Genomic DNA, 19978 nt, shown 5'->3' with positions numbered 1-19978 from the left:
AAAACGTGAAAGGTAACATCGTGTGAAACTCTGGACTTTTCATTAACATTCTTTCATTTTGTGGGAAGAACAATCCAACACATTCTGAAGCCCAAAGCAGTTTACTTACAGCTGAAGTGTACTTGTTAAAAGAGCCACAATGGGGATAAGAGAAAACTTCCAGCAGAATTCTACACACATATCTTTGCTTCAATCCAAAGCAGAAAGTTATTTCCATTAGAAAACTGTTGCAATGAAAAACTGACACATTTGCTAATGCCTCCCAGTCTGCCTTTTAAAAATGTAACACAGAGCAGGCAGAGGTAACTTTACCACCTATCTAGATGTTTTCCTGTGGATATTACAGAGTCAGCAGTGTCTGAAGACGCTTACCTTCAGGTTGTACTGTTATAAAAGTATCTGCTGATAACCTAAAAGAAAGCAATAGGGAGAGCAATGGCAGCCTTTTCACTGCTGTAATCTAGGGAAGAAAATGCCACTGTTTCATAGTGTTTGCCAATAGGTATATTTGACTTCCATAAATCCTCTTGTTTCCTTAAAGGCCCTTCAAAGTGTCAACAAATAACTGAATTTTCCCAAGGTGAGGTTGCAAAGGAACCAAAACAAACCTTCTGCTTCTGAGAGCAAGCTCAGAAAACTTGTAATCAGCAAAATGAGGCGAGGGCAAAAGAACATGAAGTTCCTCTGGATCCACCAGAGAGTGGGACCAGAGTTGAGGGCTTCTGTGTGGGCTCCTTGGCACTGAAGTCTCACCCTCTAATTAATACACTCTGCTAAGGGAAAATGAGTAAGAACAGATTCGTGTTTAGGAACCAGGAAGGAACAGGTACACAAATTTCTTCACGCATAAGCAATTCAGTAAATTCTGCAGAATGAAAAGAGAACTGGCTTTGTTGTTGGAAACAGCTGGCTGAGGCCTACCTGTGTGGTTTGCCCAGGCATTGTACTGGCTCACAGTCAAGCAATTTTATGTTATTCTACTTTAGCTGGAACTAAGGAATGCTGTGCAGAAAGAGATGGAGCAGGAAGCTACACAAATTGCTGCAGTCATCACTACAGGGAATAATTTAAGTGTACTCACACCTCATTAAGATCAGTAAGATTACAATGAAAACATGCATAGCAGCGTGCCCTTGCTGGGCAAGGCTTAGAAGTAAGGCTCTAAACTGTACCTAAAAGATCCTCAAAAATACCCTTGATGTCAGATGTGAGAGGCTATACAGAGCACATTGTTAAGTGGGGGCCATTAGTGCCCTCGCATCATTTCTGCTTTACTGACTTACCAACAGAAACTCTAAAATTAATGAAGAATGTTAAGAAACTCAGCTTCTCTCTCACGTCTACACATTATTGATAGTTGAGCATGAATGTACTTCAATCAACTAAAAACCCAACAAATATGAATTATCCACAACATAATTGATCATGTGCATCTCTAATTATGTACACATCAATGCTGTAGCCATTGCCTTTTAAGTTAGGTTCCTCAAGGAAGTGAACTGCTGGCTGCTGTACTTTGAAGATGCAATAGTTGTGCTTCCATCTCTTCAATCCTCTGAGCAATGCAGTTCCTCTCTATTTCCAGCAGCAAGGCTTCATCCCTCTTAGTGGCCCAACAATCTAATATTTCAGAATACCGCTGAGCTCCCCACGCTTCTTTGTTGCTTGCAGTCTATTACAGAAAATCAAAACAAAAGCAGAGTGTAAATTCATTGGACAGCATCAAGCAATATCTACGCCACCGAGTCCAGGGGGCAAAAATCTGGGACAGGATCAACTGCTGCCAGCAGAATGCACTGCCTATACAAGAGCATGGGATGAGCTGCACTGTGCACACTGACAGCACCCTTAGGCCTTTGCAAAGCCCACTGTATTAATTTCAAAATAATGCAACCCACCTCTAATTAAATCAAATCCTTTGCTTTCCACCACATTGCTGTGGACAGTTGGACTGCATGATCCTGTAGGTCTTTTCCAACCTTGGTGATTCTAGGATTCTTGATATGTCTCAATGAGCTTGCTTATTATTATAACTTACACAGTGGGTTTTTAAAAATAAGCGGAGAGACTAATGAACAAAAAAATTTACCTTAATTATCCAGTATCACATATGGAGATGAGGCCAGGGGAGTCCTGGCTCCCAGGTTCTGCCTATGAAGCGCATCATTTAATTCAAGCTGTTTGTTCCTTCCTGTTATCCCTTATGCTGAAGGGAAAAATCTGTCTCCTCCAATTGAAGATATTGGAACTCGTGGGGCTTTAGGTGTGCATGTAACTGATCAACACAAACAACTCTTTTGTTGTGTAACCTTTTCACCTCTACAATATCGCTAAGCTGAATCACACAGGCACGCACCTACATGAAGGTGAGGTGCTGTGGCCACTGCTCTGGAGCTGCTGGAAGATTACCCAGTAGAAGACAACTCATACCACAAGTGACTCCTCCTGTGTTCTCAGCTCTTTCTCCAAGAGATCCCCATCTTCTTGCAGACTCATGGCCTGTACCGTCAATTCAACAAACGCCTCATTTAGTTCATCCAGCCTTTCCTCCAGTTGTGTAACCTTCAGCTAGAGAACACAAAATAGGAACACAGCAAACATTCTACAACAGCAGCAGACCCCTAGCAGGGGTCACTCTTAGGGGTAGGCAGATAGGCATCCAACTCTAAGAAGAGGTCATGTCATAACAGCAAGTCATGGAGAAGTCTCACTGAATGCAAATCCTTAGCAGTGCCTTAACAGAGAAAGATGCAGAGGTGATGCTCCTTTCCAAACATGCACCAACCAATGCAATGTGTCTGTCAGATTTAGGTTGAATAAGACTATCAAAACTTAGTCTGAAATTCAGGTGTTCATCTCGAGAGCTTAAGAACTTCTGAATTTCTGCTTTCTGAATTAGGACTCTCTGAAGATATTTAGAGCGATGTACATAATTTGGGATATTTGATGACCACTGCCAACTTGTATAGGGCGAGAATTGAAAGACAACAAACATTATTAACTTCCTAAAACACTAGATTTTTTTTTTCTTCCCCCTGTGCACTCAAAACATCTGGTATAGTTCTAAAGCTGTTGATGGAGAATTGTCAGAAAAGAAACAGCAAATATAAATGACTGACCTTAACAGAAGAGGAGTCTGAATTCCTACTGCAGTCACCTCCCTGGGAATTTCCCATCCTGTCTAAGGTCCTCTCTTGCAGACTAAGGCACTGGTACTTTTGCAGTCTAGACAACCTACTGGGAAGAGAAACAATAGGAATTTCAGGAAGAAATTTCTGGAAGGAAGAAAGGAAGGATTTCACATCAAGTATACCCCATATTTCACCACTTTCTTTTCTGAAAAGAAAAATGTACAGGATGGCATTGTGAACTGTCTCATCCTGTATCTCCAAGTAATTCTGAGTCTGTGAAAGAATTTTTACCAAGGTCTGATGAAGAGGGGGGCTGTTGCAGCCTGCATTCCTGCAAACTTTGACAGAAACAATGTGTTGTTACCCAAAACAGAACAGTAACATATCACTGTCCAAAGTAGATCACTGTACAGGAAATGGATGTTTTTATTTCACTAGCAGTAATGTGTTGATCCACTGTACCTTTCACCCAGGGCTTTTCCCTTGACACGGGGATGTGGTGCTACTCTGATGCTCAGAAGTTCTTTGAGCACTTTCTGAATGTTAAAGCAATCAGACGAGCCTGAGGGGTCCTGAAGTTGGAGCCAAAAAAAAACACACAAAACCCAACACATTCAAACAATGCACAGAGCATCACAATCCCAGACATGATTCTCCCCAACCATCATCTGCTAAGTTTTGCAGGCAAATTAACAAGTAAAACTGGCAAAAGCTGGCTCCTTTCCAGCGAATAGTTTCTGGTCATCAGTTATCCTAGGAAGCCAGACTTAGCTGTAGATCTTCAATCCTTTATTGTATAAGATGCCAGTGCACAAGCAGTGCAGATGAATCCCTTCTCAAGGAGACACTACTCAAACTCTGTACGCCTGAAGAGTTTCCCCATTTCTGCTTCATATTACGGATGTCTATTTAATCTTAACATTTCTAATTGCACTAGTGATGTAGAAGTAGGAAAAAAAACATAGTAGAAATCTACCTTATAAACTGGAGAATCTATTTCTGCCCTATAACACCTCATGGAGTAGTCACTGCCATTAGAGGAAATCACCCTACAAACCTTGTCTGCTATCCCCCATGAAACCTGGAAAAAGGCATTGGCGAGAACCACAATAGCTCTGTTGAGCTCCATCATAAAGCAGGAACGAGCAGTACCAGCTGAGGGACAACCTAATGCAAAGCAAAAGGAATAAATCACATTTGTTAACAGCAAAACTGTTTTAAGTGAGAACACTGAAGGAGCAGTTCTTCTGTGCTTGCAGAATAACAGATTCTAGTATAACCCTTATCCAAGGCGCAAGTTTCCTGCTACAAAGAGGAAACCCAGTGCCTCACAGGATTTATAAAATACTGCCTACTTTTGCAGACAGGACCCTGGAAAAAAGAAAAGTAGATATTTAATTGGGTATCTCAATACAAGATCTCATTTCTCATATGCAAAACAGAGAAGACCAAACAGTGCTGCTCCCATAGGATACACACTCCTCATCACAGCCCTACCTGCTGCAATCCATGCCACAGTGTTCAGCAGGACAGCAATAAACTCCCCAGCATCCTCCAGCCTTGCTGCATGCACGTACAGGTTCTTATTAATGGCATCGTAGTAGGAGTCTCCAAAGCCTGGGAGAAAAGCTTGATCTGGACTCTGGGCAGGAATGGACTGAGCCAGCATGAGCACCAAAGCAGGACATGAGCAGGCCCTGGTTAACAGGTGCACCACTGCACAGCCAAAGCGATACACCACAGACTGGTGAGGTGACAAAGTGGCTGGATCCATGGGGATGAGGGTACTCATATCCTCTGAGGAACTGCCTCTTAAGCATTTCTCTGAAAAAGGAAGATGACAGCTATTGAGGTAAGTGATGCAGCTGGATGCTCCATCTTGCTCTCTTGCACAGGACAGCTGCCTGTCACCTCTAATTTACCCCTTGACACTCAATCTCTTCCCTCCGAGTGGTTGCTTAAGAACGAGGTGTAAGTGAGTCCGTAGGCTTCAGGGAGACAGCCTTCTACCACCATCTTTGAGGAGTACCATGGCACACTTACCGCATTCTTCATGCACAGGGAAGCTGAAGACATCACTCCTCCTATTGAAGAGCCCTCCTTGCTCAGTCAGCTTATAATCCTAAATAAAGAAGGCCTAAGAGTTAAAGAAATGGGCAGGTGGGAAAAAAAAACAAACAACACACCATAAAGGTGAGGGATGGCCCGACAGCAAACACCTGCAGCTCACCTGCCCTTCCATTACTTTTGCTTTATTTTCACTGTGCAGTGAGGATAAAACTGCCACCATGTCCTGTCCATGGATCTGCTGCTCCATCTCTCGTTTCATGTTCTTAGGCTGAGCTCTCCCAAGCAGGATTTCCAGAGCTTTCATCAACTCCATTGCCTCTTGCTGCAGTGCACCTAATGGAACCCAACAAGTGTTTCAAATGGACTGCTATAGGAACACACAAAAAACTGTTCTCATCACCAGAGCAAATCTAAAAACAGACATCTTTCTTTGGAAATCCCATAAGAAGGCTCCAGAACGCCTCTTGGGAAGGTAACCAGATAGCACTGCATTCATTATGCTTTGCTGTAATTTTGGGAGGGTGCTGTAACTCCCTGCTCACCCATTCCTAAGCCGGCAGGCTTGTATCCTCACTGAACTCGTGTGAAGACAGGCTGTCAGCTCTTACTGAATGAAGGCACAATTTCATCGGTATGAGCTGTTTTTAAACATTCCCTCACACTCCACTTCTCTTTTGCTCTGCATGGTGCTTCTCATACCTGCCTGCCCTGCTGCACGGAAGCTGCTGCCGCAGTGCTCCTCATACTGTTCCATGCCCACTGCTGCCCAGCTGCTGCCTGCAGATTTATGCCCACAAATCCTTTGCCTAGTAAGGATTTTCAGGCCCTTAGCATCCAGTGCTCGCACCATGTCCTGTTTATAACAAAGCAGCATTATTCTTTAAAAGCCTCAAGATTCATCCATTTCACTTTCTATCTCTCACACCAAACCAGGGATCAGCATAAACTATTTTATACCAAAATAGGGGACAGCAGGAAGCAAGACCTATCATTCACTGAACTGCCACTTGCAAGCTTCAGTTTCAAGACCCCCTTTCCCACAGTTCTTTCCCCACACTGACCATGAGACCTTGAATCTGCTGGCTGATTCCATTGTAAAACACCAACACATCCCTCCTGTGCTTTGCCAGCTGAGATGCCAGGTGCAAATTCTGATCTTCCAGCTTATCGTACAGAGTGCGGACACTGAAATCCTCCAGGTCTCTCACTGCACAACATCCTGCTGAAACACAAGGTAAGTCTCATGACTGACCACTGGCCACAGATCTGTTCTAAGGTATTTCCCTAGGGGCAACGACTGACTATAGGAGGCAACAGTTTTTTTTGTGTACTGTGAAGAAACACAATGGGTTGAGGCATGCTATGTAAGAGGTCTCGTTCCTTAGTAAGGGGAGGATGACACAGCGTTACTATCAACCTCTAACTTGCCCAGCAAGCTGTCAGGGTGATACTTCTGTACTGTATTTACAGCTTTGAGTGGTACTTTATCCACCAGCTGCTCTCAGCACCAATAGATAGTGCCATCTGCTGGGCTCTGGGTGTGCCCTGCTTTGTGAACATCCAGAAATCCCTAAGATGAGGTCATGCCTTGAAGGCTAAAAAGGCCCACAAGTCACCTGTGTTCAGAGAACAGAATTAGCAACAGAATAACCCAGGGAATTGTTTTAAAGATCTTAATTTTCTTCACTAGTCATTTGAACACACTGGTGTTCTAAATGATTTTTCAGGGCTGGTTACTTGCCCTCCTACCATTTAGGAAAGAAAACACTGATCCATCCCCATGACAGGAGGTTACAGACTTCAGATGAAGAGATTAAATGAATCTAAAATAGAAATACGTGCATGTGTGTATGTAGGCGTCTGCATACTTGTGCACAGCAGTTAAAGTGACCATACGTGTGCACATGTTTCTGGGTAAGCAGGAATCAAAATTATTGTACCAGTGTAACAAAAGCCAAAGGGGAGAAGCCTAGAACTGGTACAACACCTCACCTTCATTATGCACAGCTCCTTTTTCTCCAAAGGCAGCATCTCCTCCAGAGCCACGAGGACCAAGCATCTGATAGTACAGAAGGCTAGAGGCAATGAAAGAAGATGGTGAAGAGCATCTCTATATCTGACATACAGATTTGCATCACTAAAACCAGGCACTGCAGGACTGCTATCCCAGTTCAAGCAGAAGGTGCCACTTCTCTAAATTCAAAACACAGAGAAGAAGAGCAGGCCAAGTAATTCTTAGAGTAGTACCTTTTGCAGAAGACACAACAGAGCTGTCATACACTATGCTGGAAGAGAGCTGGAATACTATTGGGAAACACTGTGAACTTTCCATATAGTTAGAAACTGAATCTGTGCAGTGCTTGCAAGGAGTTCAGCACTGGGTATATCACACAGTAACTGCAACAGGACATGACTATACTGTCAAGGTCCAAGCTCCTGATTATCCACCATGCTAAGGCAGCTCACCTTTCTTTAAGAAGGACGTACTCTGGTGGGATGTGTGGCTCACCCAGGCTCCTCCATCGTGGCTTCCAGCTCATCAGAGGACTAAGGACAGGAACAGTGGGCTGCAGCACAATAGCCAGGGTTGTCAGCAGCACAATTAGGAAGCCCAGAACAAAGAGCACCGCTGGGAAAGCCAAGACGAATGGCAAGAAGTGAGAAACACAGGAAGCAGTGTGCATCAATAGCACGGTCTCCCCTTACACTTTTACTCAGTGCTCTCCTTCCCACAAAAACCAGACATTTAACAACTTTCATCTTTATTACATGGGCTTCTGCTCCTTCTCTCCTTGATCTTGATGATGTTGCATGTGAGCAAGGAGACAAAGCAGTTTCAGTGCATGCATCTGAAGGTGACAGAACCAGAACCTTATGCTTGCAAACCATTACATCAATTCTACTGTTTTGCTGTCCTCTGAATGAAGGACAAGAGACTGGCATGGGCTGAGAGATAGGGCTTTGGGAAAAGACCTTAACTGCCCTTGTGGTTAGCCTTCAGTGAACTTTTAAATGATGCATTTAATTCCAGTTTAGTTTATCACGGAAACATACGCTTTCTGCTTTCATGCCAAGGGAAACAAAGTTCTCAATTACTTGAATTCTTCAAGCAGGGTGTGGGTAGAAATGTAACTGCTCCTTCTCCCCCCCCTTTGGCTCCTACACAAGCAGGTTCTTGGCTAGAGAGCAGCAACCTTTGGGAAGGGAAACGCCACAGGGGAAATGGATTAAAAATGACAAAGACAGCAGTTTGATGGTATTTCTAAATAAATGCTGATTTAAACAAACCCAAGAAGGTACAATAAAGGCTACGGCTAAGCATCAGAGTTCAAAATATCACAGCATTTTGGCTGTACCTGTAATGGAAGCCCAGTTAGGAGCTAAGTTCAGTTTCTGCTGCTTCAAAATCCCATGTCTGGCCAGCTGGAACAGAGAAGAGGGCTGGAAGGACACATCTCTGGGGTCACAGCCCACATTGGCTTCGTTCACAGTCACAATCAAAAAGTGCTCCTGAATGGTCCTATCCCTGAACACATACGTCCCAGACTCCAGGAAAACATGGGCAAACCTAGAAGGGAGAAGGAAGGCACCAACTGATCTAAGTGTCCTTCAGCTTACAGCAGGGATGACAGCTGAATACACGGACTTAAACACACCATACTTCTGCATTTTCACGTGCTATCCACTGCAGAGGACCTAGTGATTCTGTGGAAGACTTGCTCCCAAGTTCTACACCTAGCACACACGCTATCAGTCACACCAGATATTACCAGGAGATGTTGAGGTAAGTCTCCTGGATGAGGTGGTCCAGCCTTCGGAAGGGTCCATAATCCCAGCTGGGATTGCTGTTATAAAGATGTTGCTTCTGATAAACAGGGTAGTGGCTGGATGCACGATCTGGGAAATTTGGCACAATGTCAGCAACTCTGACTCACTTCAGTTAGGACAGCTGATACTGGCTTCAAATTGAATTCATTTTGCAGAGCCCTACAGTGTCAACTCATTTATTTGAAGGATGCATTACTCCCCAGCAAACACACTGCTCTTCTAACACAGGAACTATATTATCTGGCTGGATTTCTGTAGACTACAAAATGTAAAAAGCGTCAGATGAGTCACTGGCAGAGCCAGGCTAAAGATCATGAATCCCTTGAAGGCAAGGGTGACTGGGAGGTGAAGGAATGTGCTCGTACATGCAGTACTACCAAATGCACAGTCACTGCTCCAAACACGTCTGGACACATATAGATATCAGCAAAAAGCATTTTATATTTTTATATATTTACCCACACAACACTCACTGTGAGAATTGATGCTAAGCTGGAAAAGGATTGTGTCTCCTGCTTCCAAACATACCACTGGGTTAGGGACAAGGGGCAAGGCATGGATATCTTTGAAGAGAGCCCTCTGGACTCGATGACCTTTCTGCTCCAACTGATCTGATGAAAAATTTCCTGCCACAGGCAACAGAAAAAAATAGTAAGCAAAGGAGCAGCATATGAAAGCTCCTAACCTCTGGCAATGCAGAACTTTTTATTTTGTATCTGTAAGTGATTTGAGCTCACAAGGCCAAGTTCTATTTCTAAATGACATTACTATGCATCGGGAACAACTGGAATCAAGAGCCAGTACACACAAACTGACAGATTAGCCACTGAAGGGAGTTTTCTTTTTCCTTGGAAGGCCAAAATCATTTTAATTTGACCTTCTCCCCAGAGAGCTAACTGTATAGCAGCGAGGGCCCTGTTTAGTCCCAGAAAGAAAGAGATCCCTCTCCACTTTGTAAATAGTTTGGGCTGTCTGACACTGAATTCCCTTTGTACCAAACTGCTGCCCACTTGTTGTGTTGACTTGAAAGGAAGTTGACAGCTTAGCCTGGCTGGCAATTAGGCTCATCTCAAGGTGTTCTCAAGCCTTACCTGAGAGAAATGCATCCAAGACATCCATGCTGGAGACAACAAAACCTAGCACTCCACTGGGATTAAACAGAACCAAATGCACCCTCTGGCTCTTCTGCACGTGTTCATCTGGCCCCAGAACATTAGTCACTTCCTATTAAAAGCAGGAGGGAACACTGATCACTGGTACAAGCAACCCTGGACTCAAACCCTGCTTTGTAATCAACGTTACCATCAGCTGTACAACACTGCTCTAGCGAAGCTTTTTGCCACAACATCATTTCTCATTAACGTGCCCATTTCTTGCCTAGTCAGTACTCTGGGTTATGAGATGTGGTAAGACTCTGTTCTTTCTCTCTGCTCACAGCTTTGTAACATCAGTCCCCCAGGGTCCTTTTATCTAAATGCAATCTATAAATGTTCTTTACAGGCTCACAGAGAGGTGAGAGAGCAATCCCCTCATCCACACGTACCCTGACTCCTTCATCCACCCTCAGAAGCAGCTCTCTCTTGATGCCAAATCCCAACGAGATCCGTGGGGCTCTCAGCAAACACATTTGGTCACAGAGCTCCTCAGCAGAGACGTACTGTTTACAGCGACATCTGTACAGCAAAAAGGTTCTGATTACTTCCAATCCACAAGTAAACAGCTACAATACGTTGAGGGTCAAGCTAGCCTCAATCTCACTTACAATCCATACAGTGAATGGGCTACTCTGTATTCATGGTAAATAGGGTGGACCAAACTCACAGTCCAGCTCATCCAGTGCCGTAGCTGCTTTTCAATGCTTCTTCCTTAATCTAAGGACCACACAACAGGTCAAAATGTGATACACCACTCTCCTACAGAGCCTCTGTTGTTCTCTAAGAGGTCACTGTCAGTACTGGAGCAGAGTTATGTATTCTTCCCAGACTTCTGTTTTCAAAAACTGGTAGAAAGTGACAACATAATTTTAATCCACTAGATTTCTGTGCTATCCATGTCAGGAAGAGGATAAAAAAGAGGAAAAAGAATATGACAAACATTTGTTTCAATGCTTCTGTCAGCACTAAAAGGTGGGATTATGACTCATTTCTGCTCCTAAACTCAAGGGGGGCTCAACCCGAGGTATATGGGAAAGGTCTCCTTCAGGGAACATGAGCTTTGTCCAGCCCTACCTTATCACTCTGTGACCATTCTGTTGTCTCCACCCAAACACACAAAAACCTCCAGTAATTTTAAAAACACAGGTTGAGGAATGAGGCCAACGAACGAGGACTGAAGGCCAGTATTTCCACACAGAGCAGCTCCAGCAACGGAAAGTTTCTCAAAAGCACCTCCCAAAGTCCTACCCTGAAATGACCTCATGGGATCGGTAACTTAGCCAGTCAGAACTAATTGTGAAGCATTCCTTAATGAGCGGCTGCTGAGACTTACATGCCCAGCTCTGCATTAACCTCTCCACCCGCAGGCCCACAAGATGGAGAGCAGTCATATTGCTCAGGGAAAACACACCGGCGTGTAGATGCTAGACGGATCTCTCCAGGAGCACAGAGCTCGTCCACCTGGAAAACCAGCACATCCAATCTGTGTCACACAAGCTCAAGTGTTTCAGCAGAGAAGCAGCACCCCTAAAGTTCTCCACTTGTCACTGACACACAACGTAATGGTAATGCAACGAGGGGACATTAAGTGGCAACTTGAAAAGCACTGAAAAAGATCAGGAGAAGTTCACTTCCCATCCAAACTCCTCAACCAGCCCTAATGAAGAATTTCACATTGAAAACATGGAGGCTTAAATTCCTGCATCAGTCATCTGAGATGCTTTAGCTGCTCCCCATTGTCTTTGCATAGAAATATCTTTTGCCTCTGGCTCTTATTGAATTTAGCCTTGCAAGATTCCATGAAAGGAGACAAGTGACATTATATCACAAGGAAGGGTCATGCCTATCAAACAAAGCAGCCAAAGCACTTTCCTGTGTCTGCAGCAGCTCAGCGATCTGAGCTGCGATTGCTCACAGATGCTGAGGCAGTGCCCAAAGCACTGAACTACTCTCTCACTCATACATCACGCAACAACTTCATTTTGGAGCCAAGGTTTACCTGAGGTCGGCAGTCCTGATCACTGTTGCTGTCAGAGTTTTCCTTGCCTCGCTCATCATAGTAAATATAACCCGCCTGGCAGATACAGGAGGCATCTGAGTGCTGGAAAGCCCGGTTCAGCCCATGGCAGGTACAGCTGGTAGCACCTGAAAGGAAGATGGATTTGGAATGGAAATCGAGGTAGGGAATATAGCTGGCAAAAATCTGTGCTCACAGTATAGGAGCAGTTCCAGCGCTGAGTGCTCTGACCAAATCACACTGCTTGTAGTGGCACACCTGGAGTTTGCTTGCCCACCATCACAGCAGAACTGAGCCAATCTACCTTTTGCTCTACCAACACAATCCTTACACCATTTTCTAAGTATTCATTTAGAAAGAAGGGCAGAAAGACCCATCTAGGGATTTGCAGCAGTGGCATTTTGACAAACCCTCAGCTAATTGATATGCTAAGCCACTGGATAGGATAAGGACTCAGTCAGTCAAGGCTGCTGAGCCCCTCTTTGCAGTGGCTTTGTGCCTTAACACTATTAAATCCACTTCACTTGAAATGCTGGAAGAGTACCACACTCTCTACTGTACTTAGCTTCTCACCCTCTCCTTTCCCAGTCTTTTCCTGCTTATCAGTCTCAGCTGGACATGGTTACACTGCCCAGTTTTGTCTCAAAATCACAGCTGCACTTATAGCAAGTTCTGCAACTCAAGGCAAAAGCACTCCACTGTTTTCAAGGCAATGACAGAGCAAGAATTAGTGGGGCTGCTCATCTCTTCCTTCCTTTGAAGGAGTTGAGATCAAAACCCCTTGGCTGACAGAGTACAGGAGAACAAAATATAACTTCGAAAATGGAACCTTCCATCCTCCAAGCAGGACAGAAGAAGAGCAGGTGGGGTGTTGTTAGCACACACAGCATCAAGAAGATCCCACAGCTTGTAGTCAATTGGGGAAGCATGTGAGAAAAATCACATTCGTAGGTAATTTTCTTGTTAGGCTCTCTCTTAACTGCAGGTAAAGCTTCACACAAAAACAGCAACTCACCTGGCTGTGATGAAGAGGAGCTGCCACAGGGAAAGCAGGCAGCCTGAGCAGGAAGGTGATTGAAGGTGCCAGCAGGACAGGCCTGACAATCCTCTAAATTCTTGGCCAAGCTGTTGCTCCCACGGGTCCCCGGGGGACAGGGAAGAGGGGCAGATGCCAGGGGAGGGCAGTAATAGCCAATGGGACAAGGCTTCTTGTGGTAAGTCTCACTGTCTAGAGAAGGTGGTGGGGCTGTCTCAGACACAGACACTGCTTATAGAACTGAGCAAGTGTTATGACAGGCAGAAAGTCACTTATCTGTTCCAATTATATACACGCCTTTATAGATGTACATGCAGATACATACAAACACATACACATTGATATGTAAAATTATCCAACATTCAACGTGTTCCAAATTAACCTATTCATACATAAACATCCAAATCCATTTCTCCCAGTTATTTGACTGGACAAATCCAGTGGCTCAAGACAGGCATGATCTTCCCCCATGCTTTACAGAACCAGATCACAACAAACTACACTTTATTGAGAAGCTCAATGAGCAGAGACCTTCAAATGCTTGTAAACAGATTCTTCCTATCTCCTATCCCAGCAGGATTCATGCAACACTGGCTGTCACACAGCAAGGTTTGAACACCTACATTCACACTCCATCATATTAACTCCTGGCCTCGCAGCTGAGTCACAAAATTAGAGAAAATAGTGCTTGCGGGGGCCAAAGTCATCCCGAGAGAAAGAACAACAAGATCCAAACCATCTTTGATGTATTTCTCTCACTTCTAACAACCTACCAAAAGAAATGCTCCACCAACCAACATGACAACCCACATCAGGGATTTAAAACCGTAGAGGATTTTGCCCACACAGAACTTTCTGGTTACCACTGAAGTTATTTCTTGCACAACTTCTCCATAGCAGCCACATTTACCTTGTGGGCAGATGAAGCCTGCCGGGCAAGGCTGACAGGGAGCAGAGATGAAAGAGTCATTACGATAGCTGCCTGCATCACAGATTCTGCAGAACTTCTCAAAGGAATCCCTCGGCCCAGGCGAGCTGAGAGCCATGTATCCTCCTTCACAGGGCAGTGGGCGGGCACTGCCTAGGGGACAGTAATAGGGAAACACACATCTGGAAGGCAGAAAAGGGAAGAAAAATCTCTGAAAACGTTCTGACTTCTGGAATCAACCACCAGTGCAAAATTAAAAATGATTCTCATCTGGTTCCAGGCTCAGGCTAACTGGTACAACTCATAACCCACCCTACGCAGCCTTAGCAGTCACCAGATCCATAGGTGTGATTATGAAGATACCTTTACTTTTGTACAACGCACACAGACTGTGTTTAAAACAAGTCCCTCAAAGAGTTTAAAACAAAGCTGGCTCCACCAGCCATGCTAAGTACTCACAGCTGCTCAGGGTTATTGTATGTTGATGAGCCTTCAGGACAGTAATACCCAGCAGGGCACATGGAGGGCACGGCTGTGCGAGCACTGCAATATGAGCCAGGCCTGCAAGGCTTTGGATGGACTGAACCTGGTGAAAAAAGAAGAATCAGTGATTGATTTATGTGACATTCTCAGAACAGGAGAGAACGTGCCGGAGAGAGAGTGATCAAGAGAGCTTTATTAAATATTACTGTCCACAAAAACTCCACTTTTCCTATTGCTCACAGAAGGACACATAGAACCAATCTGCTGTTAAGCAAGAAATGCTAACACACCTGAATATTTAAGGCCTGGATAACAAAAGATATCTGCTCCTTTTCTAGGCCCAGATCACCTTCTTCTGGAATCCCAGCTAACTGAGAACAAGAAGGGAGACCAGAGAAAGAAGATGGGAATTCCGAGGCCAAAAGCCAGGAAAAGGCTTCAGGTTACTAAATCCACTTCTAAAGCCACTCCACCAGGGGCCATTTCCACCAAAGGCTGCTGCAAGAATGAGGCTCTAATCATTTTACCATCTATATGTCATGGCTCTGCCTGCTGTGCACTCTTCACTCGTCTGGGCTTAAACAGCTAGAAATAAAATAAAACAACGTATTATGTCACCTGCTGGGCATTCATAGCCAGGTTCACAAGGTACTCCTTGGGTGTTAGGCAGCCCTGTCTGTGCTGGGTCTGGGCAGTAGTAGCCAGCTGAGCAGGGATCACATTCTTCCAATGATTTTGCACCAGGATGTACCCTGGAAGTGCCAGGTGGACAAAAGAAAGCATCCCCTTTACCAGGACACCAGTATCCCAGCGGGCATGGATAATCCTCAAAACTGGTTAGACCTGTTAGGAAGAGAAGAAAAGAAATGAAGAAAGGGAGGCTGAAAGGCCAGGAGGGAGTTTAGAGAAGAGCTGTAAGCACACTATGAATGTTACCCCTCCCTTTCTATATCATCTCAGGGAGTTTTGTAATCAAGCCCAGTGGTGGGAAAGCATTTGATTTCACCTGGTGCTTACCTGATAGAGGGCAGTGATAGCCTGGAGGACATGGTTGGCAATCCGTCAGGCTCTGAGCTCCTGGGAGCTTGCGGTAAGTATGTGGAGGGCATTTCTGAGGTGTCAACAGACTGTCTTGTTCACTGCCATTACTTCCAAAGCAATAGTGTCCTGAGGGACATGGAGAGGCTTCTGAGTCTCCTAAAAAACAGAAAACTCATCTCTAAGGAGCCACCTCTTCACTGTGGTTGCAACACCTTCTTTTCTTCTGAATCCCACCAGGGTCCTTCCTAAACCACTGTATGTAAGAGTAAGATCTACACCCACAATTCAAGAAACAAAGACAGTTCAAATCCCTCTTCTGGCAGGTGGAACACAGAGCTATCTGAAGACTAGCTTTGACTTCAGAATCACAGGTAGCACGTCCCATGGCAAGAAGTGATCCAAAGTGCAGTGTCTGATACCAAAGTTAGTCTGAACAGAGTCAGGGATACACACAAAAAAACTCTCATTCCCTCGCCTCACTATTATCCCAGACTCCAACCTGCTTTGCACCAGTGGCCTGGTGGACAGGGCAGGCAGTCTTCCTTTTGCCCAGCTCCTGGAACATCTCTAATAGTATTGGCAGGACACGGTATGGGTAGCTCAGAGCCCTCCAGGCAGTAGAAACCTGCAGAAATAGATGGGGAAGGGATGAAAGTAAAATACAGAAGCCTTCTACTGGGAAAAAAAGTGATTCAGCAAGCATCTCCTGTCATAGGATTAACATCTATGCAGCTGTTGGGATTCTGTGCCTATTGACAGCCAAATCAACAGCCTTCAGACATTTCTGGACCAGCAATCTGGCACCACAAATTTAAGGTGGCATATTTCATCAAGCGAACTTCTTTGGTCGAAAGATGTAAAAGCAGACGATGCCAATGAGCGTGACAACCTCAAAGCGGGTATCATAATATATTATGCAAGATGACAGATGTTCTCTACTTAGTTAGAAGCAACTCTCTACATACACTTATAACACTTCCAAAGATTCTCACCTGCAGGACACAGCCCAGCACATGCCTCACCCCACTGGCATCCAGACAGAAAGCGCCAGGAAAAACCAGGGCCCTGTGGAGTGGGCTGAGAGCTCCCAGCAAGGCAGAAGTATCCAGCAGCACATTTCCCCACTAGCTGTCCATGCCTGGAGCAGAAAGAACCAGAAGAATTTACATGAGACCTGCTGATAAAGATTTGGTGTAGAAGCAGAGCAGTGGTTACACTGATAAGAGAGATAAAAATAGACCCACTTTTTCCACTTACAAAACCACAGGTGACTGAAGCAAACCAAACAATTTTAAGTTCAAATTCCATGAACGTGGGGGCAAATTGCTTTAGATAAAGTTGCAAACAACTTTCCACCGGGCTGAACTTTCTGGCTTATTTCCATGTTTTCACAACCACTGCCTACCTACCTTCTTTAGATGCTCTTTTATAATGCCATGACAGTGTCAGACTGCTTTGCAATAGCTCTCCAAGTTCATAGCTCCATACGCAAAAGCTGTATCTGGGGTTACACTTATTTTCTCTGAGACAAAGATGGCAGACAAGCTGGGAAGAATTTAGTGTTGACTGATCAGCAAGGATGCTGAACTGCTTAGGAGGTAGTAGAAAAAAATGCCAGATAGAAATAAATGGTCATTACCTGCAGTAGTGACCAGGTAAGCAAGGCAGGCATTGCTTCTCATTCCAGAGGCCAGTCATATTTGGAGGAGTAAAGGTGCCTTCAGGACACGTCTGAGGAAACTGTGTGCCTGACAGGGAGAACACAGAAAATAAAACATCCTAGGAAGACCTTATGATCTGACATGACCCTACAACCATATCAGAGTAACAAACGCCTCCAAAGAAGCAAGGCAGCACAACACAAGATTTGTTGTCAGTTCCTCATTTCCTGGCCTGCAAAGATCACACTGGGTCTGTAACAACTCTGGCATGAGAATGAGGCACACAGGATTTGAGTCCTTGGCATAGCTGGTGTGCCAGTTTCAGCATACCTGTAGGACAGTAAGTATGTGGTGGGCAGCTCTTGGGGTCTCCAGCCACCAGCTCCTGGCAGTAGAATCCTCTCTGGCATGGAATGCAGGACGCAGAACCCCTGGCTGGCTGGTACTCCCCAGCAGGGCATGGTGTTGGGCGGGCTGCTCCCAACTGGCAGAAGTGACCCTGGCAATGATAAAGGATTCCATGGATACTCCAATAAACTTAGGTTCTGTGCGTAAAGGGTGAACCCCAGCATTACCAAAGCAACATTCCCTGTAGACATAGTCACCATTTCAATTAGGCCTATAGGAGGTTTTCCCACAGAGGAAAATACCTGCCTAGAGCTGATCCACCTCTTTCACTGCCCTGATGTCACTGAGCAGTACCTTAGGGCAGAGAAATGCTGTGGGGCTGAAGGAGCTGAAGTTTGCTGGGCAGTAAAACCCCTCAGTACAAGGTCCTGTTGGAGAACTCAAACCAACGCTAGCGCAGAAAGACCCAGGATAGCATGGCACACAGCTCTCTGGAGAGGTACCACCTAAAACAAAAACAGAACTTCAAGTCAGTGACAGAAAGCATGGAAGCATCCTTAGGTCAGTCACAGTTGTGCAAGCATCTATTTGCACTGATAACATACAGATATGGCTCAGCCTTGGCTGAGTGGAAAATTATCTTTCAGTGACCAAGGGAAAACCCATCACCTTGGCCACCAGCAACAAAGCCCCCCACTGCTGTGGACTACAAGAGAAACCTGTTGGTGAAGTCACACCTGTGCTGTTGTTCAAGGTCCCAACTGGGCAGGCAACTGGGAAAGGAGTGCCCTCAGGACAATAATGTCCAAGAGGGCAGGGCCCACTGAGAGGGAACGCTGGTGTCCCATGTGGAACTGCATCAGTGGCTCCTCCTTCACAATAGTACCCTGCTGAACACAGACCTGCCATGGGAGAGCAGAGGAGGTAATGAAATGGTCATTGGAAAGCATGAAAGCATCTCCTTAAAACCTCAGAAGTAGGACAGAAGCTGAATCCAATCCTAGGCTCATTTTACAGCTCTACTGATATCCTGCACTGTTCACCTTTGGTTTGCTTCTCCTCCTCCTCCATCATCTGAGGCCTTCATCATCCCCTTTCTTTACATGCACTGACCTCATCTGGTATTTTTATTTATTTTTCTTAAATTATTCCTAATATTTAAACTTGTTCATCGATTCTGTGGATTAACTTCTTTTCATGGAAAGAGTTCTGCTTTTCTTCTGCTCATATGCCTAACCTTTGCATTTTAGTCAAGCAACAGCTACTCTGCACAAACATAAGAAATAAGGTGGGGGAGGTATTTAAACAGACAGAAAGAAGAGCTCTGAATCAAACTCACCATCAGGTTCCCAGTTAGCATCTCCTCTGCAGTACCTCCCCACTGGACACAGCTTGCAAGCAGTGGGGGCCAATGCCCCTTCCATGGTATTTAGTGTCCCTTCAGGGCACGGCAGGGGAGCAGCAGTCCTAGCTGGACAATAATAACCTGTACAGTGAGAGGTGAATGAGGCACTGCTCAGAAAAGAAAGGAAGAATAAGCAGGAATGCTGATCTTGCTCTATCCAACTGCAAATATCCCATTCCCAGACTGCTACGGTCAGACAGAAAGAGGTGTGCAGGCACCCATCACACTTCTGACTGCATGCCAGTGGTTTTGTGGCACATATTATTGCTTACCTCTGGGGCAGCTGAGTGGCTCTGCAGTGGCTGCATGGCTGCAGGCCATACCAGCTGGGCAAGGGAGGCAAGTACTTGCCCCAGGCATAGGGCTGAAGGTGCCAGGCTCACAGGGCAGTTCTAGTCCAGTGCCAGCAGGACAGTAGAAGCCACTGGGACATCTGTATCCATAAATCCCATCAGAAGGGCAGGGAGCAGAGCTTCCTTCCAGACAAACATACCTATAAGAAGACAATTCTATGCTGGAACCATGGGCCCACAGCACTGTTCAGAAAAAGCAGATGTGGGGAGTACTAACCAAAGGTCACCAAGTTAAGAAACACTCCTTAAAGATGTGTTTTATTTCAGTTGGGCTAACAATTGCTCCTCCCATGCCCTATCCTACCAACTTAATATCCAAGTGTAAATCCTTGTAGAATCCTCTTTTTTTTTTTCTTCTTCCCCACCCCTCCCTAAGCTGTCTGGAAGGTATTCTCATCATTCTGGTAAAAAAAAAAATTCTTTGAAAAATTAAGTTTTTGTCTACTTCAAAGCACAAAGCCCATGTGTTCAGTTCCGGCTGCTTCTGCTTAGTTTCCTTTCATCTTCAATATTCTCACTGGCC

General features: G+C 45.0%; 1 protein-coding gene across 7 annotated transcripts in view; it reads right to left on the bottom strand.

Moving 5' to 3' along the window:
• Positions 1-82: 82 nt before the first annotated feature.
• LOC104914348 (multiple epidermal growth factor-like domains protein 6) overlaps positions 83-19978 on the bottom strand; it is a 31662-nt gene continuing 11766 nt past the window's right edge. Inside the window, exons 18-49 of one of the 7 annotated variants that reach the window (XM_031556866.1) lie at positions 19375-19595; positions 19037-19183; positions 18435-18599; positions 18052-18203; positions 17680-17848; positions 17328-17436; positions 16681-16826; positions 16188-16313; positions 15665-15844; positions 15266-15490; positions 14624-14750; positions 14147-14346; positions 13216-13428; positions 12183-12328; positions 11517-11644; positions 10573-10702; positions 10121-10253; positions 9503-9655; positions 8972-9098; positions 8558-8769; positions 7668-7830; positions 7194-7276; positions 6263-6423; positions 5901-6054; positions 5362-5534; positions 5175-5253; positions 4629-4955; positions 4189-4298; positions 3594-3703; positions 3120-3237; positions 2431-2568; positions 83-1672 (exon numbers count right to left, since the gene is read on the bottom strand). In XM_031556866.1, the coding sequence (XP_031412726.1) occupies positions 1487-1672; positions 2431-2568; positions 3120-3237; positions 3594-3703; positions 4189-4298; positions 4629-4955; positions 5175-5253; positions 5362-5534; positions 5901-6054; positions 6263-6423; positions 7194-7276; positions 7668-7830; positions 8558-8769; positions 8972-9098; positions 9503-9655; positions 10121-10253; positions 10573-10702; positions 11517-11644; positions 12183-12328; positions 13216-13428; positions 14147-14346; positions 14624-14750; positions 15266-15490; positions 15665-15844; positions 16188-16313; positions 16681-16826; positions 17328-17436; positions 17680-17848; positions 18052-18203; positions 18435-18599; positions 19037-19183; positions 19375-19595 (5011 nt within the window). In that variant the 3' untranslated portion in view covers positions 83-1486. Of the gene's footprint in view, positions 1673-2356; positions 2569-3119; positions 3238-3593; positions 3704-4188; positions 4299-4628; positions 4956-5174; positions 5254-5361; positions 5535-5900; positions 6055-6262; positions 6424-7193; positions 7277-7667; positions 7831-8557; positions 8770-8971; positions 9099-9502; positions 9656-10120; positions 10254-10572; positions 10703-11516; positions 11645-12182; positions 12329-13215; positions 13429-14146; positions 14347-14623; positions 14751-15265; positions 15491-15664; positions 15845-16187; positions 16314-16680; positions 16827-17327; positions 17437-17679; positions 17849-18051; positions 18204-18434; positions 18600-19036; positions 19184-19374; positions 19596-19978 lie in introns of those variants that run through there. The other 6 variants (XM_031556868.1, XM_031556867.1, XR_004162013.1 and 3 more) reach the window with 6 other exon arrangements.

The sequence above is a fragment of the Meleagris gallopavo genome, chromosome 26, assembly GCF_000146605.3.
Source record: "Meleagris gallopavo isolate NT-WF06-2002-E0010 breed Aviagen turkey brand Nicholas breeding stock chromosome 26, Turkey_5.1, whole genome shotgun sequence".
Lineage (NCBI taxonomy): Eukaryota > Metazoa > Chordata > Aves > Galliformes > Phasianidae > Meleagris > Meleagris gallopavo.
Note: the sequence above shows the minus strand (reverse complement) of the source record. Positions and strands in the feature narration are given on the sequence as shown.